Raw genomic sequence first — 23,725 nt, 5'->3', positions numbered from 1 at the left:
ATCTATTTGGTTAAACAATGCATATTATGGATTATACCTCTTTCGGTGTCTGGTTCCGGTGTCTGGTCTGGGAGGCATTTTTCGGTTCCTAAATCGCAAATTCTACGGTCTGTAAACGCACATTACGGTTTGCGATTAAATGGTCTGACCGGACGCGTCCTCCTGGCTAGCCATAGGTAGGTCCATTGATGCCCACACTGTATTCCGACCAGCGTTTTCCCGAGTCGCAGGAAGTCGCAACTGATCAAACCGAAAACCCCACCGGCCGGCGGCAAGAGCAGAGCAGAGCAGCCTGGGTGGAAGCTAGGCAGAATGGCCATCCGGAGGCGGCTCCTGCGCGTCCTCCGCCGTGCCATCCCAAAGCCCAGACCCCCACCCACCCCCCGCCGCCGCTTCCTCCACACCCCCTCCCTCCTCGACGCCGTCGCCGCCGCCCCCTCCCCGTCACCTAACCTCCTCTCGCGCAGCTCCGGCTCGCTCCCGCCGCTGAGCGCTGCGACCGTCGTGGAGGAGGCCGCCCCGACCGCCGCCGCGTACCTAGTCGAGCTAGCCGAGACAGTGCTCCCCGCGGCCCAGGTCGTCGCCGCGCTTCTCTCAGCATGGTGAGTGAGGGTTTCGGCTCTTTCCTACGTCTTCACTCTGCTCCGGCCTCCGGGTCCGGGGAGAAGAAAGCTTTTGCCTTTTTCGTCACCTTCGGCTTCTCGTGTCTCTCTCCCTAGGGTGCACTGGAGATCGACCCCTGAAGGCCCTCATGGCATGGTGCTCACGCTCGTCGGCGCCAATGTCGCCGTCCACGCGCTCTGCCGCCTGGCGGATCCCAGCTTCAAGATGAACCATTTCGCGGTCAGTGCTTACGCAACACACAAGGCTCCTGTGCTCGATCTACTTTCGCAACTCCTGGTCTGGTGTCACTCACTCACCTGATGATTTCTTTTGATGGTGCGTCGTCATGAGCAGACTTCGCTGGACAATTTCAAGAGCGGCCGGCTGCACACCTTGCTCACCAGCGCTTTCACCCACATACATCTTGACCACCTCTTCAAAAACATGAGCACCTTCTACTTCTTCGGCTCAGACGTAAGATGCTCACTCTACTGCACGCCTTGTTTGTCAGGCTGAGTACCGCACATTCATAATTTCTGGTTTGTATGTGATTTTTCACATATTAACAAGTGAGAAGATAAGTTGACAGCTGTTGGTATGAATAAATGATACACAGATAGCTCACTCCTGCTTTCCCAATTCCCCTGAGAGCAACCCCTTGCGGTAGAACATGCCGCTTTCTCTGAAAATCTAATGTTTTTTTTTTTTGCAATGCACGATTCCTTCTGCACAAGTTATCTTTCCTGTCCGCATTGCCAATCAGACCAACATCTTACAGAACCTGCACTTATACATCACCTAGGAGATGCCTTAGTAGTATATGCTTGTAGTCTTGTAGAGAACCTCCTGTTGGAAGTATGTTATCTTCGTTTCAAGCAAGTGTAGATTAATTAACATTCACTTGTTCCTATAAGAGATGCTGAAGTCATATGCTGGTGTTTTAAAAAAATATTATATGTGACAGGAGTGAATTAGCTCTAGCATGTTTTATCTGTTTTTTCTTCAGAGAAACGATAATAAACATTATTGTAACATAAGCAATGCGGGCTTCTCGAAGTGATAAGATAATGTAAAACAAAGAGATCTCTAAAAAAAAACATGTAAGTGTATAACCATATAAGTGGTACTGGTATATGAAACTTGAGACTTGGAAATATATACTCCGTTTGACTGAATTCTCCAAGCTTCAACCGGATTCCCTAGGATTAATCAATATTATATTTCCATGTTTAAACCAACACGCTATCCTGGTTTTTAACTATTTGTTTCATTATTACCTTGAGTAACTCACGCTCACCATCTGTTTTGTGGTGACCAATTATTACCTTTCTTGCACATGTTGAATTTTGTTTCACTTTGTATGCACCAGATTGCCGGCATGTTTGGTCCTGCTTTTCTCTTAAAGTTGTATGTATCAGGAGCACTCACTGGATCTGCATTCTTCTTGGCAGAAATGGCTTGCCTAGCTCCACGGGAAGAGGTAACATTCTCACACCGACAACGTTTATAAATCAGGGACTTGGATTCCAAATCCTCGACATGACATTCAATTACATCTGATTATCACATAAAATCCAATGGCGTGATTATCTCTGATTTTGTACTTATCTTTTCCCTTGTATTTTCCTGTGAGAAGGCTGGTAATCAGTCCGCTACCGGATGCCAGCTAATCTTCTGGGATCTGGCTTTAAGATCTAAAACCCCGCATCAGATTCCATTTTTTAAAACTTACTGTGATATTATTCCTAGCGTAATATGTACTGCTTCTATTGCAGGGTTTTGGAGGATGGAAAACTCCTATGCTTGTAAGTGATTTCTTGTCATCATATATTACTATAAAATTGCCCCAGCCGGCAAATTATTTGTCATCCAGGAAATATTGAGTGTATGGTAAATGTGGTGATCAGAGGTGATAGGGTGATTTACTCTAATACAATATGAAAACCACCAAATAGATACCGTTGCTGATTTTGTGCAAAAGTTGTTACACGCTGAATATGGTCCTTTCATGACACTCAGGGTGCAAGTGCTGCAGTTAGGGCAACAGTTTTTCTTGAGATTTTTCTGTATCCAAAGAGAATGTTGTACTTACACTTCTGCATTCCTGTTCCAGCTGCAATAGCGGTGAGAAGCTTATATTTTCATTATAAAAATTGTGTCAAACATATGTGTGCTAGGTAGTGAGAACACAAGTTGTTTAACTGACTTCACTTATTTCAGGGAGCTGGTTTCATTGGTGCTGATTTGTGGAGGGTCAAGAAGGTACTGGCTTCTTTTCAGAATGTAGAGCATTTTACGATTATGGGAATTTCCAAAATGCATTCCGTTCTAGCCTCCCACTAGTGCACCTTTGCCTCATTAAATTTCTGGGTCATAACTTATTATTTTCATTTTCTGCACTACGCCTCATGCCTCAAGCTTTATGAGTGGGCACATATGTGCATTCCATTCCCAATGCACTTTCGCATGGAGACTCGAAAATCTTAAGCGACATCGTGAAGGCTCCTTGTTTTGTCTGAATAAACCTAGAATGCACTACATTTGTGAAAAAAATGTAGCATGTATATAACTTTAATCTCTATTTTATTTAGTTTATATATATATATTTAATCTCTATTAAAGCCGGGTACCAAACAACTCTAGTAATAAGTGAATGTTATCTGTGCCACTGTTGCTTATGTTCATTAGCCATGAGTCTTGACCATGTCCACTGCTACTTTCATCTATTATTACCCGGAACTTGTAAATTTGTGAATTTTGTGTGGTTCCTAACCATACGATTTAACTCTTGGTCTTTCATCCACCTGGGTTTGAAAATATGACTCAATATTCACACCTAGGGAGATTGGCGACAGTTCAAAATTCAAATCGATGTGATTAATTTGCATTATTGACTACTGAGGATATAACCATATGCTATTTATCTTCATCCCTGTTTATTCTTGTATCTTCTGCACCTTCTCAATGATCATTGTTTTTATTATTCATGTTCTACTAACCATGATTTCTTCACGCTTTTCTCGTCTACAATGCAACTAACTAATGCCTGTTCATTTTTTAGGGTCAGAGTGGTGTGGCAGGTTCTGCTCATTTAGGGGGCGCCTTTGTCGGAGCGCTTGTGTGGACAAAACTGAAGGGTTGGATCTGATCATACAGCTTTACTCTTACTGATGTGCTGCAAATCCAAGGGCTGGCATGCCTCCACAATGGGGCCTCTTCGGATTGAAATCTGTTGTTATTTGACTTGTGTGGGTCTGTGGGATGACTCGTAGAACATGCTACTCATTATCCAAGTTACTGAGGTAGAGGTCTTTAAACGAAGTCTAGAATTCTAGATAACATCTTGCCAACAAATTAATTGGTCCAATTGATTTATCTTCAAAGGAGTCTTCCTCAAACATGAAAGAAGTAGAAGTGCATTGTTAAATCTTGTGTTCCTACTTATCTGTGTCAAATTCGAGTGCAAGTTTTGACACGACTTACTTGGAAGTAGGAAAACGCAGTGAATAAATCTGAAATTGTTCATGTTCACCTAAGATTCTTAACACGGTATAGTTAGCCTAAGGGAGCCGAATCGTTATGTTGGAGCTTCAGCAATGAGCACCAGGCGAGTAGCAGGGAGCCCCACGACTGTTTGGCACAGGCCCTTGCCATCCTTGACATGAAGGACAATCTCGGTTGAAGATATTATTATCTCAGATGCTACCCTGAGTCAACAATGGTTGGATCATCGTCCACAGGAATAGCATTAGCATGTGCCTCGTCTACAGACCCTTGAGAAATTCCCACGTTAATTAGGGAAACACTTGACCATCTAAAAGAAGTAGGAGCACAAAACAGCAAAAACACATTCCAACTTCAAAGAACTGGATCTTTGTAAGATAACAGTTAACTCATTTCGGCTTTTACCCATTTGATTACATAGGGGTTTGTTATACATGAATTACAAACAGAATCACATGATCCACCCAATTGGGTACACCGACCTATACACATCATCTGATATATCTCTTTCATGGACAGTGCAAAACTTGCATCCGTGACATCCTGTGGACAAAGCTTGAACGGTTCAACAGGCCACCGCCTGGCTGATGCCCGAGTACCCATCTACACGCGGCGGAGGGCGAGATCTTGTCATCTAGGGCATGTCAATGAAGATGACACAGTTCTCTTCTAGGACAAAAAACCTGATGAACTCCTGCAATCATTGACCTGAGCTACAGGGACGTAGACAACATCGATCAGCGAGCTGCGGGTTCGGCCATAGAAGATGTACACGAGAACACCTATCAGCAGCCATATGCTGACTCTCATCCATGCATCTCCGCTGAAAACAACATTGCAGATGATTAATAAAGGAGGAAATGGAGTGAAATAAACATCTAATTCCGTGCATAAAATGGATCATTTGGAACAGAACTAACCCCAGGTTTATCAACAGATAGGTGTTTATGAGGATACACAGGACAGGTAGGAATGGAACGAATGGGCATGTGAATCCTGCAGAAAAGGCATCATCGGGAAGGTTTTTATTCAGTTTTTTTTTCAATCTCTTCGACCAAAATAAAAAAACAGAGGATAATAAAGTACAGGCAGTTTAATATACCTCCAGCATGACCAAAAGAGTGTCTGCCATCATCTTGATCGATCGAGCACAATATTCCAAGACTAGCTATCAGGAGCAGACCCCCAATGATGCAGCCAATGCAAAGCGGGAGACTGACAATAAGAAACAAACATGTATTTATTAGAGCAATGATTCATATCTTTCAAACAAGTGAAACAGCCATATGCATGCTTACAAAGGTAGCCATGTGGCAGAAGCTGAAGATGTGAGGACTAGAACTCCTAGACAGACAGATCCTATGCTGAAAGCAGCTATCCTTCGACGTTTCATCTCATCCATCATGCCTAATATATTATAAGAAAATATAATTCCTTACGGTTAGCTGAAGAAGTACCATTTGTGGGGAAAATGGTACAGCTAGTTTAAATTAAAGCAACTGTGTGCATACTACCTGTATATTGCTTCTTCTCGAGAAGAGGGTCCTTCATTGATTCTTCCACAATCAAATCCTTTATTTGAGACTTGTTGCAGATCTCATCTCCCAGTAGATCTCTACCCTTTTCCTCATCATACTCTTGGTTCAAATGGGATGATTCTTGCAGAGATGATGGCAGGGGGGCGTCATCCGGAGGAACATATCTGAGTATCAAGATCGATACTGCCACTATGGTGAACGCAAGGAGTGTGCCTATACTGACCTGCAACACTCAAGCATTTAATTCTCTCTTCATATTAGATCTATGCAGTGATTATATGCATGCATATATTTTTACAGAGTGCAACAGTTAATTTTTGTGTGTAGAAGACTATCAAAATATGCAAAAGATAAAGTTTGATGTTTCCTTACCATTCCTGCCAACTGGGAAACATCCATGAAAAAAGCCAGGGCAGCAGCACATATGCCAGCCACAATTGTGCCCTTGACAGGTACTTGTGTCTGCTTGTTAACATCAGAGAAGAAAGATGGCAATAGTCCATCTCGTGCCATGGCCATCAGTATTCTGGGCTGTGAGAAACAACATTCACGTACTTTAGCACCTATTCTAGAAGTATTCAGCTTCAACAAGCTATACAGCTAGGTTCACCTATGACCTATGTACTCAGGAATATTAGCTGCCCTTAGATTGACAACTCTATATATAAACTGAATGTTATAGTGTAGACTGCTGAATCCATGAGTGTAAAGTCTAAACAAATATAACTGTTTAAGATACTTGAGACTATCAAGAGTTTGAAACACACATCAAATGGTGTGTTTGTATACCTGTGGAAGAAGTGAGCCCATCAAGGTTGAACACAGTGCCAGAACAGCACCACTTGTCACAACATACCTAAAATAAGTAAAAGCACGACAGTGAATAATTCAGTCAGAAGCATGTTATAAGACCATTGTAGCTAACCGGCTAAAGAAAAAGGAAGTTAAGTCCTTACATTGCCCACTGCATTCCATGTTTTGCAAAGGCAGATGAAATAGGTGTATCTGGATCCATGGCAGAATATGGTACAATCCCAACAATAACAATGGAGACCATCATGTACAACAAACAGCAAATTGACAATGCTGCTCCTATTCCCAGTGGTAGATCGCGTTGCGGATTCTTTACCTGCAGAGGTAAAACAAAATCAATAACTCCATAAAGGAAGTGGACAAAGTTACTAAGTAGGAACTTCCTTACCTCCTCAGCAGTACTAGCTACTGTATCGAAGCCTATGTATGCAAAGAAAACAGTTGCTGATCCAGCAAGTACTCCATTCACTCCGTATGGAAAGTACCTGAAAATTTTAGCTGTGTGATTTTACTAACAATCAATCTGCAGTATGCAGAGTACCAAATGGTTTTCAGGGTACATACCCGTCAGTAACCTTATAGCCATCCCAACCAATCTGGAAGCCAATATAACAACCAGCTACGATCACAAATAGCATGACACAAGCATTCAGAGTTGTTACAATTCCTTGTACAAATGAGCTCTGCAAGAAATTCAGATAGAACAATCATTAATGTCCCTATATTCGGGTAAAAAACAGTTCACCTTATGACCTGAGCAAAGTGCTAACCTCTTTAATCCCCAGGCACAACAAAACAGAGACAACTAAAACAAGAGCAGCAGCACAGGGATCAACAATAACATCAAACCATGGAAGTTGATGGCGTGCTAAAATCCAGGGTAGGCTATCTGGTCCTCCAAAAAACAAGGCCTAGCAAGAGAAATGCAGTTTATAAAAATCAAGAATATAGCAAGCGAGCACTGATCAAAATTCCACAGAGCAAGGTAGATCACACTTACTAAATTGGGGGATATGCCACGGGCAACAGCAGATCCGCCAATAGTGTATTCCAGCACTAAAGCCCAGCCAATCAGCCAGGCAACACTAGATAAATAAAACATGTGAACCATATTAGATCATCCAAGCCATATGTTTGTAGGACCTTAAGTGTAACACAGTAACAAGAATGCATTATATGCCACGGGGCCAGTTATTTACCCTTCGCCGACACAGACATATGTATAATGATAGGCGCTTCCAGCAGAGGGGCAACGGCTAGCAAGCTCCGCATAACAGAATGCTGAAAGTGCAGCAGCTATTCCAGCTATCAGAAATGAAACCGTCAATGCTGGGCCAGTGTGCTCCCTAGCAACTGTTCCCACAAGAACATATACTCCAGCTCCAATTGTTGAACCAACCCCTGGTAGATAAGGCAAGGGCTCATTAACAATCACAAATATATCATAGGCAATCCACATAAGCCCTCCATGAAGTGGAAAAATAAACTTTATTGACTTCAAAATCTGAAACATCAGGCTCTATTTGGCACTGTGAGGGATTATGGTAAATTGATAATGCCATTTGTCTTTGCATATTTTACCATTTATTTAACAAACCTTTTCATACTTCTGTGGCTGTTTCATTTTCTGTTATAAAATAAGTTCAGCGACCACAATCTTAAGCAAACGAGAGTACAAGTAGATAATACACCACGCCGGTGGAACTATGCCTTAAACTAATTTACTGCAAAGGATCGTGATATCATCAAAATCGCAGGATGAGGGCAACCACATTTGATTTGAGTGACCAACCAACAACGACCTCTTATAGTTTTTAGCTATTACTCCGTATTGATTTATACTTAACAACTAGAAGTGAAACAACTACCCAAAATAGAACTTCTGGCACACACATACGGAAGTGTAGTTGATACTCATCTGAACGTTTGTCACAGGCTAATACTGATACGACTATCAAAAAAAACAAATGTAAATCCTGATTTATTTTATCTACTAGTTCAAAAAAGACAAAAAGAGTACCAAGGCAAGTTTTTTTTCTTTCTGTTGTTATTATTTCAGAACGAAAAGAACAAATCAAAAAATTCCCAATTAAATTCTCAAGTTTTTATAGGCCTATCCCAGAGTAAAAAAGGAACATTTTATATACTGTAAATAAGCACAATAAACAAAAGTATTATCTCCAAATCTAGCAGTTCCATTGACCCAAAAGACAACTGAATTTGACAGCATTCACCATAAACTAAACTAATTCCACCACCACGAAACTCGTAGTACCACTGAAGTTTCTCGGTCCCAAAAATCACAAAATACTTCACCTTTCTCAGTTGCAGAAATAAGGAAGCCGGAAAGAATACACAGAACGACGGAGACCAAAAAAAAAAAAGGACGAGGAAGACGGCGCCTCACCGATGGCGATTAACTCCAGGACGTTGAGTTCCTTGGCGAGCTGCTGCCCCTCGGCGCGGACCCTGTCGGAGTCGGCCGGCTTCCGGCGCATCAGGCTCCGGAACCCGCCGCCGCCGCCGCCGCCGCCGCCATCCAATGCCATCGAGATTACTGGCAACCAAGTAATCGGGGCTCGATCACAAGACGGATAAGGGCATCGGGTTCCGCCGACCGATTACGCGGATATTGGACGGCGAGAGGCGAGGGGGAGATAACGACGGGAGTGCTAGAGACGGAGAGAGAGCGCGACGGCTTCGATTTCTGGTGGTGTGTTCTTTTGTATCTCGGAAGGAGGAGCGGATTGGAGAGGAGTTCTTATAGTGATCCACCTATAGGAGAGGTTTTACCTCTGCCATTGCGATTTATGAAAGTCCACCAGAGATTCAGTTGCCTGATTCGACTGGGACTGGGGCGGCTCGAGATTCTTGGATTCTATTATCACGGAATAAAATAATAAGAAATTAAGAAATTACTTGTACAGGTAGTAATTTTTTTGAGGTTTCTTGTACTCCTACAAGTAATTTACAAGGAAGGTAGGAGTAGTATTATATTTCTTTTTGTGAGTAAATACTCACAAGGGAGTATTACATTTCTTTTTGTGAGTAAATAGGCAAGAGGGCATTAAGTTATAAAAATATATATCATTGTAAACTTTAAATGTTATAGTAGTTTTTAATGGTATGATTTGTTTGTTATAAAACTTAAATTATATATATCATATCGACGATCCAAATATACGCGTGTGACTTATATACCGGACCAGATGGAGTACAAAAGTTTGGAGAGTGATATACATAAGTCATGCTTTTTTAGTACAACCGTATGTATGAATTAATATTTTCAATCTGCATAGAAGAATGTGTACGCAATTTTTAGGATTGTGCATTTAAGTTGCAAGATATTTTTAATCTTGGTCATAATTTCCAGCCTTTGAAAAAAATCACTACATTATCTTTGCCTCAGTTACATATAGGCCTATAGGGGCATGGTTTGATGTCCTCCCGTGTTTCTCAAAATCCTAGACTCGGCTCCATCGGTCAAAATTCGGCGTTTAGGTTGGGGCAGTAAACATTCAGTACAACTCCACGTCCTCTTAGTCATACAATTGTTGATGTTTTGGACTCATTAGGATGGGAGAGACCGCCTTCACGGCCGATCCCCATGAAAGTAATATTTTTCATTTTGAAGCTATAGGCTAAATAACATACAATTATTGGTGCAATTAAGGTTGTGGCTACTGATAATCTTGTTTGCGCGACTAGTTTTTGCATGTTTTGTTATATTTTAGTTTGCGACTAGATTTGTGTAGTAGATTATACCATAACTTCAACTAGCAATCGCATATTGAGCCCAAAATCAGGATATTCTAAATTTGCACAACTACAAAAAAAAAATAGAAAAGAAGGATTCATATCTATTATAGAGGTTCGCCATAAAAGCACCCCAAATATAATAAAAAATACATCAAGGTCCATGGACCACGAACGGCCACTAGTGCCACCATAACGAGTCACTGATGCGTCATTGTTGTTGCTCACCTACTAGAGCCATCCTGACTTTGTTGATGACATCGGAAAGTCTTCATGCACTTGGCCCTAAGGACCAGCGTCCTAGAGACAAAGGTGTCGCCATTAAACTCTTAAATTGATCTGAAGGAATTGACATGGAGTTGGCTTGCTCGCACAAGGAGAAAACACCAACCTCCACATGCCCCCAAATGATGCCATGAAGCTTTGCCGAAACAAGGGTGAGGAGAAAAGACTTGATCCATTTGATGGTGATGTCATCGCTTCGCCACCGGCAACCAGAGAGCAAAACATAACCTTATAACAAGGCATTGGCGGCGATCCACTAGTGGAGGAAGATAGCCGAAGGCAGCAACTAGGGTTTTTTCTTTCGATGGACTCGTGCACAACTAAAAAAGTTAGTAACACGTGAAAAAAAAACAAATGATTAATTGTTGGATGACTCTAGACTATAATACTTACGAATGTTTCCTATATATGTTTCTCATATGTAAAAGACTTGTTCAAACGTTAATACATACCCTAAGAGCTTGTTCATGTGCTACACGAGCAGGTATGGGCGCAATTTTGCGTCGCTGGCGAGTACCACATATACACTGTTTATCGCATGATCTTGCAAGCATCGTCTCTCACATATAATCGGTGCTGCTTTGTGAAATTTTAGTTTAAGATGTGGACCAGAAGAGAACGGAGGAAGTATTTGGCAGTACCGCGCGCAGCAGAGTCCACAGTTTGTTCTCGTTGTTTCCGTTGATTCGCTCGATTGTGTATCACTGACAGACAAAACCACGTTCCCGTAAGTCTGTTCCCGTATGTCTGTGTGTGCATCCAGTGATTGGCTGGGTGTTCCACCTCCATACGGCTCGTCATCCATTTTCGTTGGTCTAAAATTCAGATCCCACAAACAAGGCAATCATCTATCTCACATAGGAAGCGATCGGATCGCGCTTGCAGGCCGGATCCACATGTTAGGATTGTGTAGCGGCTGACAATATAGAACTGCAGCGCCTCTAGCTCGCCTGTTCAGCAGTAACTGAAACAACTGTCATTTTCCATCTTAACAGCTACTCCTAAGCCCTACCACATAATCAGTTTAAGAGTAGCTTCATAATTGGTTGGCAACCGAGATATCTTATCTTTTTTTTTTTTTTTTTTTTTGAACAACAAAAGATTTTATTACTTTAGCAACACTTTACAGAAAGGAGTGTGAAAGGTTTCACACTTGAGACAGCGAGACAGTTCCGCTCAGTACATGGACCTGTATCAGAAGAGAGGCATCTAAGAGCTACCTGTCTATTTGAAATTTTAGTAGCTAACTTTGCTTGATGATGTGCCTTGATGTTATAGCACCTGTTGATATGACTAACCCTGTTTCTCTTGAAGGAGGATGACGCCTGGATTGAAGCTATAATGGGCCTGATGTTCCAATGACCTGGTTCTTTGAAGATGGATGTTGATGCTGCTGCTGAAGCTAGGGCCGAACAATCTGTGTAGAAGTGCGGTTGCTGGATGCGAAGTGAGTCTGCAAGCTTCGTAGCAAGAAGAAGACCATATGCCTCAGCTTGTAGAGGAGACGACGCTAGAGGAGACATAGCTGCTACATGTATCTGACGGCAGTGCTGATTGCCATCGAGCTGTATAATAACTCCTATACCTGCTGGAGAGGATTGCATGTTGTCTTGTTTTGTCCAGGCTGCGTCACATAAGATTAGATGTCCTGTAGAGCATGGTGGTTCCTGTAAAGATGTCTTGTGATGAGCTATGGCTCCCGATGATTGTTCTTGTCCTTCCATTATTTCTTCAATCTTGGAGCCTTGTAAGATTGCATTGGCCGCCAGGTATACCTGCGAAGGCTTACAAAATTTGCTACCAAACAGGGCATCATTTCTAGCTTTCCACATGCACCACAAGAATGTATATATTCTGGTTATATTAATGTGAGGGTGATTTGAATCTAGCAAAGCTTTAATCATTTGAGGGATAGTATGGTTGTGCATAGCAATCATTTCAGTTCTAATGTGCCATGGAGAAGAAAACCAAGCAGCCTTAGTAAAGGGGCAAAGGAAGAGCATGTGCATTTCATCCTCTAAGCTACCACATCTAGCACAATTTTCAGAAATATGTTTAGAGAATTTGCTAGCTCGCTTACCCGTTGGAAGAGCTCTACGCAAAAGCCTCCAAGCAAAAGTCTGCACTCTTGGCACCATCGATTTCTCTCTCCAAACCTGATTAAGAAGATTGACAACCTGTGGAGGAACAATTTTTGGCCTTTGTCTTGCTGGTAGTGCCAGATTGGTAAAGCAATGTTTATAAGCACTCTTTGACGTATGTTCACCTGCAGGGGTTAGTTTCCAAACCAGAACATCTTGCCCACTAGCATTAACAATGGATGTATGCAAAATAGCATCAGCAGTATGTGGACTAAAAAGAGTTTTGACAAGTTGAATATTCCAAGTTTTTTGGTTTGGGACCCAAAGGTCCTTAACCACAGCCGGGTAAGTGTATGGAGTTTCTTGAATGTTAAGGTTGTCGTAAATAGTTTGCCATTGAGAGAACCAGGGAGTACTCCAAATGGAGCTGCTGCCATCGACAATTTGGTAAAAAGAAGCTGAAAATAACAAATGTCTTACTTTAAGAATTGATGTCCAGAAAGCAGATTTTGGCAAGTTTTGTTTGGCCCTCCAAATGGTCGTGTCACTGTGGTACTTAGATTTGAGTATGAGTGCAAGATGACTTTGGGGTTCTTTTGCTAGCCTCCAAGCCGCCGAAAGAATTAAACTTTGGTTTATAGCCTGAAGGTTCCTAACGCCTAGACCACCAATCTTTTTTTCTGTGCAAACATCTGCCCAAGCTCTTAAGCAAAGAGATTTTGTAGTTGGTTCTTCTTTTACCCCTGTCCACCAGAAATTCCTAATGATAGCGGTGAGCTTTGCAAGGAATTTTTTTGTGAATAGAATATTAGACATATAGTAGACTGGGATAGAAGAAAAGACAGATTTAATAAGGGTTAGACGTGCCGCATGCGAAAGTCTATTGGCTTTGTAGGCACTTAGCTTTGATTTGAATTTGTCGTAGACAAAGTTGTATGCTGCCGATCGGTCCTTCGCTGGAAGTGTGAGCGGGTGCCCCAAATGAATGGTGTTGTTGTCGATGTCAGGGACAGGGAATATTTGTTTGATGTCTTGTTTGACCTGTAAATTCACTTTTGTGCTGAACATTATACCCGATTTGTTCCAGTTTGGAACTTGTCCGGACCGGTGACAAAAATCCTTCAGGATATTGGATATGGTGGTTGCTTCCTGCACACTAGCCTTTCCACAAACTAGGAGGTCATCTGCAAACATCAAAGAATGAATAGGAGGGCATCTCGGTCCAAGAGAAATACCAGAAAGGTGGTTAGCCTGAAGAGCATCTTGTAGCATGAGGGAAAGCTCATTTACTGCAAGGACAAAAAGAGAGGGCGACAACGGGCATCCTTGTCTTATGCCTCTGCTACTTTTGAAATGTGCAAAAGATTGGCCATTAATAATAACTGAGAATGTCGGAGAAGAGATGCAAGCATGTATCAAATTTATGAAATGGCTATGAAGCCCTTTACGTGCTAGAGCAAAGACAATGAAATTCCATTCAATTCTATCAAACGCTTTGGCTAAATCAATTTTTAGCATGAAATCCTTGCCATCCCAAGAATTAAGAGAAAAAGAGTGAGCAATTTCTTGAGCTACAATGATATTGTTACTAATGCGTCTACCTTCGATGAAAGCTTGTTGAGAAGGATGGATATAGTCCGGTAGATGTGGTTTCAATCTATTTGCCAAAGATTTTGCAATAATTTTATAGACAACATTGCAGAGGCTGATGGGCCTAAAATCCAAAGGAACATGACAAACAAGCTTTTTTGGAATGAGGGCAATTTGTGTTTCATTGAGGCGGGGAGGGAGTTTACCTGTGATGTAGAAGCTTCTAACTAGATTAGTTACATCATCTCCAATCCAACTCCATGCCGAAGTGTAGAAGCCCACACTGAATCCATCAGGTCCCGGAGAAGCATTTTTCCTCATGGACTTGAGAATTTCCCAAACTTCATGTTTGTCCGGGATCGAGTTTGTAAAATCCTGTTCACCTTGGGGATGAGAAGTATTCGTGAACGGCCTGCCATTGTTAGGACACAAAGAATTGAAAATATTTTTGAAATAGTCAACAAATTCATGGGCAATGTCTTCAGGATCGAAAAGATTGTTTCCATGAGCATCTTTAATTGACACAATACGATTTCTCCGCTTGCGCTTGAGGACAGCATTATGAAAGAACGAAGTGTTCCTGTCACCTTGAGTAGCCCAATGTTTTTTTGCCCTTTGCCTATAAAATTCTGTAAGTTTTGTCATGTTTTCTTCATATTGGGTTATAAGCTTTGCCTCGAGAGAATGATCCTGTTCTTGAATAGGTTGCATCTGGATGGAGTTGATTTGTTGTTGGAGAGTATCAAGCTGTTGTTGAATCGGCTTTTTCTTCTTGCACCATTTCTTGAGAGTACCTGCAAGGTTAGTAGTTCTGGAATGGAAAGGCTTAGTTGCAGACAAATCCCAAGCAGTTTTTGCAACATTCTGGAAGTCCTCTTCCATGGTCCACCAATTCTCAAATTTAAATTTTAGCTTTGGTCTGTGATGTTGAGATTCAGTTGATACAAGAATAGGAGCATGATCACCAAACATGATAGGAAGGTTAAAAACATTTGTGTTCGGAAACAAATCACACCATTCAGCATTCGCAAGACAACGGTCAAGTCTTTCAAAAACAGGAGTAGAAGAAAAACGCTTGTTAGTCCAAGTGTAAGCGGGACCGCTAAAGCCCATATCAAGAAGACCACATTGTTTAACATAGCAATTAAAAGATCGCATACGATAATGGTTTACATTAGCAGATGTGGTGTCCTGGACACACATGATATCATTGAGATCTCCTAAACAAACTACTGGCTTCCCTAAATTATCGTGGACAAAAGTGGAAATAAGATCCCAAATCATTTTGGTGAAACGATGATGGGGATCGCCATAAACACAAGCCAGCAAAAATTGAGTACAAGTAGCTAAATGAACAACTACTGCTAAGATAAGATAGCGGTTGGAGAACTTGACTGATACTTGAACTTCATCAGACCACATCAACCATAGCCCCCCTGAGAGACCAATCGACGGAACTACGAAACTATCAGCTATGTTAAAACGAGTAATAAGCTGTCCACAAGTTACTTTGGATGATCTGGTTTCAGAAACGAAGGTTACCTGTGCTCCAGTGGAGTTCATGAGCCTGGCAAGATGCTCCATCTTTTTTGAACTGTCAAGTTTCTTTCCCTTACCTTGGCAATTCCATCCGATCAGCTTCATGGTGCCCGTATCCTGACAGATGGATTCACGACCTGCAGCAGCCACTCCACTTCTCCCCGATGAATATAGCTCCAATCACAGCGAGCAAGTCACAAGCGGTGAGGAAAAGCGGCGGGTCACCAACAAAGTTGCGTAGCGGAGTTTATCTCTTTTTTGGGGGAAATTTGGATTCGCGGGGAAGGCAAGAGAAAACTAGAAATTAATTGATGGGGAGAGATAGATCAAGTGGTAGAGAAAAAAGATTTGGGGGTGAATCAAAGAAGAGATCGAACCTGAGGAGGAATCGGAAGGGGGCATCAGAAGGAGAGGAACGGCATGTCGCCAGACGCCACACGGGCAAAATCCAGAATCGGTAGTCCTAGAAAACGTAGGAGGAGAGGCTAGAGATTCCTGGAGAGAGGGATTCGACGCATGCTTGCCTTCCGACCGTCGCCGCGGCGGACTAGCTCCACCCCGCGCAGCAGCAGACCGAGATATCTTATCTGATACGTCCGAAATGTGCAACTAGCAACAGTTGTTACTTTCTACATTCAGAAACCGACCAGAAGATCGTATCCCTATGTCATCTTATATTCTTATGGCGGTAGGTTCGCACAGTCGTCCGCAAGACACGCGAGAATACTGAACACTCGTGGTTTTGGCGTAGCCGCGTAGCCATTGGAACATAGTTTTTGTCCAGTTGCGGAATCTGTGCTTAGCAATTTGCCAACTAGGAACGTGACTTTCCCTTTTCATGCCTCCTTGCATCATCATCTTCCATACCGGCCTCATTTTCCAAATCCAGTAGCAACCAAACAAAAGTATGCATGTGGTTCCATTTTAGTGTTGTGATTCTAGTGTCAAATAATGGCTACAAAAACAAGGTGCTACATGACTCATGAATCTTTTAGCCTTATAGGTACTAGGAAGTTTCAGCGCGGCGCGCCGCGCCCGTTATGGTAACATTTTTGATGATGAGATGCTGATTTGTTTTTTTCATCTAAAAGGAACCTAATGACGTTTTCAAAAAGAATTCGGGCTCAGCCCTGGAAAGCGTTGTCAACAATGATGAGATTGTGAGGTGAAAAATAGAAGATGATATTATCTCAAAAAGAGAAAAAAAAAACTTGAAACATAGAAGTTACACAAATCAGCAGTAGTTCAAAGGGAAAACACATATAATACTTCCACATCAATTAGAGGATGTACAATATTACTGCCAACGTAGGAGCAAGCCGAAACACTCAGTGATTTTGGACTTTCCAGTACAAAAAACTCATGCAGGCAAGCTACAACTGCTACATGATATAAGTAGGTGCAACCAAACACCAATTCTTCGAATACTACCATCACGATGTTGAAAATTCCTAACCAAGCAGAGCACCTTATATACCTCAGCATCCAAGGTCCCTCAATGCTTCTCCGGCAACATGATTTTCAACTGTGAGGAAAGCCACACTGTAAAAGCATTAGTAAGTGCTGAATTACTAATCAGTAAAATATAAGTTGTGATCTGACACAAAAAAAGGTAGGACATGAGTAGGACATGAGTCCCACTGTAAGAGAATTAAAAGAATCCTAAGCACGAAGAAAAACATCATGGCAAATGGCACATGCATCCAAAATAATGCCATTACAACACCTTTTAGCTGCAGAGTGGTCCTGGAGATGAAAAGTTTAAACGATTTGAATATGAAAAACATGCATGATACATCACTGACGTCTGAATTCTCAACCTATGCCTCATGAATATGCAGACTTGCAGTACAATCGTATCAGTACCATATGAAAATGGATGTATCTATGGTTCAGCCAATTTTGTAACAAAAATAATAATAAGCATTATTTTAGATCCAAATGAAAAAAAAATAGAACGGTGAAAAAGAAGTCAAAAGGAGCAGTATTTAAATTGGTCTGGTTGTACGGTTACAGGAGAGATATGAAGGTAAACTTGTTAAATTGCTTAATTGCAGCTTTACTAAATCGAAGCTCAGTACCACTTGAAGATGACAGTACGAATTTTGTTCATGAAATAGGAACAGAATTAGACTTTAAACATTACTCATAAAACCACACTAATAGATGGCGATGCATATATTATGCACAAATAAATCAAAGAACACACAAATAAGTACACAAACCTGAAACAGGGGACACACAAATTGAACATACCTGGCGTAGACTACCATCAGCTAACTTCTAAAATAAGGAACAGCAGGGAAACTGAAACATCCCATCGAAAGGCAGACCAACAAAAATGCTCTCTAAAAAAATAATGGGTAAAACTCTGAATGCATCTTTTATGCAACAAAGTAAAAATACTTTAACTTGCATCTATATGAAGGTGATAAATTCTGCTAATAATATTACTCTATGTAGCATATGAGCAAAGGATTAGCATGTCGAATATAAATCTCTACTACTATAGTGTAGCAGTTTTGAATTTGGATTTACCACCTCTGTTCTTGCCAGAGCGATACTAAATCAGTTACAGCCGTTGATTTGTCCTCTTGCATTCATATCCGCCCTCCATCTAATGCTAACCAGCCAGATCCGACGGCTGTTTTTTCCTGGATTCGCCATGTCTGTTTCACCTCTGCACGTATCTGCTCGCACCTTCGCGATAGTTCCTCAGGTGACATGCTCTGCCGGTCAACAAAATTGAATCTAGCCCAGCACGGAACACTTCCTGGCAGTCTGGCACCATAGACCAGCGTCTCTGTCCACTCCACTCCGCACCTCACGGACTCCTCCACGGCTCCACCTGATATCTACACGATCTCCTTACTATCGATTCCTTCCAGCCTGTGTGATCTAAGCTCGGAGGGAGCGGAAGTGCCCCAGCCTACGGGGCATGGGTGAGCCCTGTGTGTATTTCCCTCTTTGTATGAATTTTTCTTGTGTGGTTCCAATTCGCTTCATGTTTTCTCACATGAGAGAACCGTGCAACATGATGCTTCCTGCTAACACCTATCTCTCCTCATTTCCTCAACACATTACAAAGTTGGGCATTTGCTGTCCCTTGTGGAGGTTAGGTGTTTTTGCACACAAGGTGTTTGTGGTTTTGTCCAAACTGCTTTGAAGTGATACACCAACAGAAGGCAGGAGATTGGTGTGTGGTTGTGAGGTTGCATACCAGAATCGGATGGCTAAGTGGAATGGCCATGCTTTCGTATGTTGTTAGTTCGTTCCCTATACCCTACATGTCAGCCATTTAACACTTCATGTATTTTCTTTCCATTAGAGCACATGAACATGCTATTTTGATCTGTGCACATGTTATTCTCAGCCGGGAAATTTACATATTATGCTCACTGGTGAGAAATGGAATATTACATAGATAAGAATGCTGGAAGTATTCTATTATTGAGGAGATTATAGATTAAAAACTGCAGTTCCGTAATCTGAAGGGTGTTAAAAAAAATTGTTTCAGTCTGTTATATGTCTCCAAATTTCCGTGTTAGAGGATATATTTTTTGTCAGAGAATCAATTTGTATGCTCTTAAATCTGTGTTTATTTCTATATCTAATAACCTATCACGTTGTTCAAACTTCTCATATAGATGTGTGTTCGGAAACTCTGAATGTTCAACCTCCCCGCCATGTATGACTCTGCATCACCAATCTGGTCCAAATATCAGCTTATTTGCTCTTATTCATGAGTCTTGGGCACACAATACTTTCCCTAAAAAAATTACACAATCTTTAATCTGGTGGTCTGCTGTTCCGAGCAAACTATATAAATACTTTTGTGATCTCTTCATATGTATACAAAGAGAAGATATAAACTGATTGTATCCAATTCTATATGCTCATCATATAAATGCAAATAACTAAGTAATGAGATCCATTATTTTGGAAGCACAGACTCATTAAAATATATTGCAAATGTCCCTGTGTAATCCAGTAAAGTCATCTTAAGGAAAATAATTCAACATATTGTTTTCTTAATGCTACTAGCATTATACCCGTGCGTTGCTACGGTACAACAATTTATTAAGTTACGATTACAAAAATAAAATAAAAAATAGAACACACTTTATTTTTGGGGTTCCTGCTATTTTCGAGCACCTAGCTGCCACAATACACCTCTTAGTTTTTGTTTACTTAATACTTTTAGGCCACTGAGAATTTCACCAGTAAAAAATAAATAAATAATCTCGACAAAATTACGTTTTTATGCCATGAAGAATAAAAATCAGTGATTTGTTGATACAAAAAACCACTATTGATAAATTTGAAACAATCAATCACCTTGACACGTCATGCACACATATTTCTTCGCATATATGTGTTGATGTGCCTATTCCACTATTATTTTGGAAGCCCAAACTCATTAAAAATATATTACAAATGTCCCTGTGTAATCCAGTAAGGTAATCTTAAGGCAAACAATTCAACATATTGTTTGCTTAATGCTATGAATCATGATTTTGCTTAAGCTTGCTTCAGTTTGGATATCTACATCGATAACTCGGCCTAGCCATCAAAGATTATGGCATCCATGTCAAGGTTGCAGCTTGGTGCGTACTTCAGAAGATGCCACATTTTCTCTTGCCACTGAATGCTCTTTACACTGATCATAAGAATGATTTTGGTTTAGTTTAGTTAAAGCATGGGTTTATCTTTTCTTTGACAAAGTCGATGTTATCGTGTGCCTTGAAACGAACAGAAACTTCCACTCAACCATATTATCTACCTTTTGTTTGAAGGCATGATTATGTACATGTCCAATGCTGCACTTCAGTTGCTTAGAGGCATGGCGGCATATGACAGCATTTTTAATCATAATGTGATCTGACATGTGCAGTGTGCCAAGCTTTCTATAGCTGAAGGTGCTTGCTCTTTGTATGAGTGGATACACGGTCTCTGGTATCTATGGCTTTTTTTTTATCCTTTGAGATGAACCTTGAGATGTCAAGCTGATATGCACTATGCTAGAACAAAAATAGAATTTCTTGACTGCCTGGAAAGGCTTGCATAACACTGAGGTATTTCTAAGGTGGGTGCTCAACAGAGCTTCCTAGCTCTACTTTCTTTTTAAGACTGTCTATCTCAACTTTCTTTATTTCTAGAACTCAAAATTGAGTCGATTAGCAAACTTTCTGATGCCAGGGCCTATATATGGTCTATTGAAATTTGTTTTTGAGTTATATGTAAAATATAACATAAAGTATATTTGACCGTGATTTTGTATAATATGTCCTGGACTAGGGCCTATTCATCTCATTTTTTGCGGACGTGCAGCGCACGTGCACATATACTAGTTTATTCAAGCATATGACTTGGCTAATTTGATCAACACAACTTCAGACATCGATAGTATATATAGAGCTCTTAACAAATAAGTAGCCAACGTTGATAAAGGGCAGTTTTATCCATTGTAATTCACCCATCAACAATTGCATGGAGTGTCACACTGATTGGTGAAAAAATTGAATGCTACTTTGCAGGGAAACTCCGTCCATTAATTTCCCAATAAACCAAAGTTGTCTTTTACTCACGGATAAGATAATTGTGATCAGAAAGAGATAGCATACCTAGCTCTCACCACAAGGGACCAGGGAGCTGGAGCATACTGGTTGATCTATCTTGGACAGAAGCCATAGGCGATGTCTTCCGCACAATGTATATATGGATGCAACGGTGACCAACCGGATGCGCCTGACTATACTAAGATGACCTCACCAAACATTATAGCACATAATTGAAAAAGGAAAGATATGAAATTATCCTTTGAGCAAAAAGACATGCTGCGCAGAGTCTAAATGTACTCCCCACGGTGATTACAAATCTACGAAGTCAAGACACCTGCACCAAGAACTGGAAAACTCACCATTGAGCATATCACTTTTAAATGGTTGGCTGCAAGACAAAAGCACAAAGTAAAAGAGCAGTGGTGTTAGATAGGTACCAAGAAGTAAGGAACTAATAAATTCATTCAAGAAATGGAGTCTATTGGAATAGCTAGGCTGCTATTAAGAAGGTTTCTGTTTTTGTTCCATGACAAAGAGTAGCAAATAATACTGACTAAGTTGCATATGTCAAACATATGCTGCACAACTGAACTAACACTGCTACTTGTTGGCGCCATCATATTAGTTCTTATTCAGACCACAAACAGATGCATCATAGTATACCAGAAGGCCATCAAATAAGCAACCATTTGTATACTTTAGAGCCCTGACACATGGTGCTCCATGCTTTGATGTTCTGAATCAAAAGTATGAACAGACTTCCAAGCCAGAACATGCTGGTTGAAACCTCAGATGAAAGAAGCACCATTACATTAATAGAACAGGAAAATGAGCAGCCAGAAGTAAGCAGATACGACATATTAAGTAGGTCAAAGTAAACTAAATAAAGCTAGACACCAATTATCAAAGGTGCATTGACAATAAGAATCACTACCAAATAAGTTTCAAACTGATCTCTCATCGGTGCCATGCAATTTCCTATATTCTTACAGAAAGGGAAGGAAGTAAAAGATAGAGACTACTTTTTTGTACTAAATGGAAACGCATAGGTGCAGACAAAGAAATGGGATTGACCACACATGAATATTTCTGTAGATTCAGTTACGTTGCAAATAATCTAGACATGAAAGGACTCAAGGGAAATGAATGAGTTCACTATATTATACTATATTGATTTCGTTGTAGGATGAATATCTCTGTTCTCTGAAAACAGTACAGGGAAAGAAGCAGGTACTGCTAGTTTTTTTACAGAAATCATAGAAATAACTACACAAGGCTTGCTATTAGACACAACACTAAAGCATTGTAAAAATCTAACCATCCACAGATCTAAAAAGTGCATGGCCATGTTTTAGAGAACTCATTTCTGCTATAATACTAAAATTGAATCCTTTCATTCATGTTTGCCAAAAATTTCTTACATAACACCAAATCTATATGTAACTATATTGCTGCAATTTCAACGTAGTACAAAGAAATGACCGCAATAAGATAAATTCAGCAGTTCATGAAACCAGTTAGTCGTCAATCTATTTGGACTACCAAAGAGAGGTAGAACTTAATCACAGTTTATGTGGATATCCACATCAAGATAAACCGAATGACCGTGTGGTCCGTGAACACACCTTATCAATGCTCAAAGAGGAAATATCGTGTACTGGTGATGACGTGATTTTCTAACTTGACTGAACAGAGAAGTTAGGAGAGAGATGAAGTACGGAACGGTGGAGAGATCAGAGATGAATTTGTCACCTGGGCCGGGACGGGGTCTTGGAGCCCCTGAAGCTGTTCTGACTTGCGTGCTGTGGATCCACCGCCACTATCGTCTCGTGGTAGTCGAATCTTGGCGTGATCGGTTGCCATGCCGCCAGCTTTTGACCTGAGTCGCCAGTGGCACTCCTACCTCTCCTCTGCTTTCCTCTGCACGAAATGGCGACGGCCGCTGGGCGAGATCGCGGGGAGGCAGGAGCGGAGGACGGGAGGAAGGGCGACTGCCTGGCTGGACGCAGTGGTCGATGTCTGCGGCACGCCTGCAAACAAATCCCCAAGGGACAGCGTCGGAGATTCCGGCGCCGTGTTCGCCCAGGAGGGCTCGCCTGCGCACCTCGTCGGCAAGCTCCCTCCGACCAGGCGGAGACCGCCAGACACAGCGACCGCGGTGCCACAAACGAATCCCCAAGCGACTGCATTGGAGATTCCGACGCTGTGTTCGCCCAGGAGGCCCGTCGCCTGCGCACCTCGTCGGCGAGCTCCCTCCGACCAGGCGGAGGACGCTTCCCATGGCGTCGGCGGCGACATCAGCGCCCGTTCGGGCTGTTTTTCGATCCAGCTTCTCTCCTTCTCCGCCAGCCGGGAGCCCTCATGTGCGTGTATTGTTTCGCTCGCGTTTTGATTCATGGGGAGGCCCGCTCCAGATAACGGGACAGAGAAAGAGATGGAGACTCGGAGAAAATTC

The 23,725-nt window shown here is 41.6% G+C and overlaps 2 protein-coding genes and 1 long non-coding RNA gene across 3 annotated transcripts; 1 reads left to right on the top strand and 2 right to left on the bottom strand.

Moving 5' to 3' along the window:
- Positions 1-209: 209 nt before the first annotated feature.
- On the top strand, positions 210-4,043 carry LOC127293624 (RHOMBOID-like protein 12, mitochondrial). The gene is made up of 8 exons (XM_051323264.2): positions 210-602; positions 720-843; positions 958-1,077; positions 1,973-2,083; positions 2,379-2,408; positions 2,623-2,727; positions 2,824-2,865; positions 3,665-4,043. The coding sequence occupies exons 1-8, from the start codon at positions 313-315 to the stop codon at positions 3,749-3,751; spliced, it is 909 nt and encodes a 302-aa protein (XP_051179224.1). The 5' UTR covers positions 210-312; the 3' UTR covers positions 3,752-4,043.
- A 417-nt stretch (positions 4,044-4,460) lies between these two features.
- LOC127293620 (cationic amino acid transporter 3, mitochondrial) lies at positions 4,461-9,245 on the bottom strand. The gene is made up of 14 exons (XM_051323260.2): positions 8,866-9,245; positions 7,658-7,859; positions 7,459-7,543; positions 7,229-7,369; positions 7,023-7,141; positions 6,847-6,943; positions 6,602-6,774; positions 6,435-6,501; positions 6,018-6,176; positions 5,622-5,868; positions 5,406-5,514; positions 5,210-5,322; positions 5,028-5,103; positions 4,461-4,930 (listed from the first exon to the last, which is right to left on the bottom strand). The coding sequence occupies exons 1-14, from the start codon at positions 9,005-9,007 to the stop codon at positions 4,777-4,779; spliced, it is 1,884 nt and encodes a 627-aa protein (XP_051179220.1). The 5' UTR covers positions 9,008-9,245; the 3' UTR covers positions 4,461-4,776.
- Positions 9,246-16,875: 7,630 nt separating this feature from the next.
- Positions 16,876-23,667, bottom strand: LOC127293622 (uncharacterized). Its single transcript, XR_007845991.2, has 2 exons — positions 23,023-23,667; positions 16,876-21,658 (listed from the first exon to the last, which is right to left on the bottom strand). It is a non-coding gene; the product is annotated as an uncharacterized lncRNA (long non-coding RNA).
- Between the last annotated feature and the right edge of the window lie 58 nt (positions 23,668-23,725).

The sequence above is a fragment of the Lolium perenne genome, chromosome 4, assembly GCF_019359855.2.
Source record: "Lolium perenne isolate Kyuss_39 chromosome 4, Kyuss_2.0, whole genome shotgun sequence".
Classification (NCBI taxonomy): Eukaryota; Viridiplantae; Streptophyta; class Magnoliopsida; order Poales; family Poaceae; genus Lolium; species Lolium perenne.
The sequence above is the reverse complement of the archived record's forward strand: the minus strand, read 5'-3'. Positions and strand labels throughout refer to the sequence as shown.

What these genes read in the sequence shown, in the direction of transcription:
- LOC127293620 (XM_051323260.2), bottom strand. Translation starts at nt 9,007, where the DNA reads ATGGCATTGGATGGCGGCGGCGGCGGCGGCGGCGGCGGGTTCCGGAGC. An exon ending in TATGTCTGTGTCGGCGAAGG is followed by an intron (nt 7,544 to 7,657) that starts GTAAATAACTGG and finishes TTATTTATCTAG; the next exon opens with TGTTGCCTGGCTGATTGGCT. An exon ending in TATCTGTTGATAAACCTGGG is followed by an intron (nt 4,931 to 5,027) that starts GTTAGTTCTGTT and finishes TGTTGTTTTCAG; the next exon opens with CGGAGATGCATGGATGAGAG.
- LOC127293624 (XM_051323264.2), top strand. Translation starts at nt 313, where the DNA reads ATGGCCATCCGGAGGCGGCTCCTGCGCGTCCTCCGCCGTGCCATCCCA. An exon ending in TCAAGATGAACCATTTCGCG is followed by an intron (nt 844 to 957) that starts GTCAGTGCTTAC and finishes CGTCATGAGCAG; the next exon opens with ACTTCGCTGGACAATTTCAA. An exon ending in CTGTTCCAGCTGCAATAGCG is followed by an intron (nt 2,728 to 2,823) that starts GTGAGAAGCTTA and finishes CACTTATTTCAG; the next exon opens with GGAGCTGGTTTCATTGGTGC.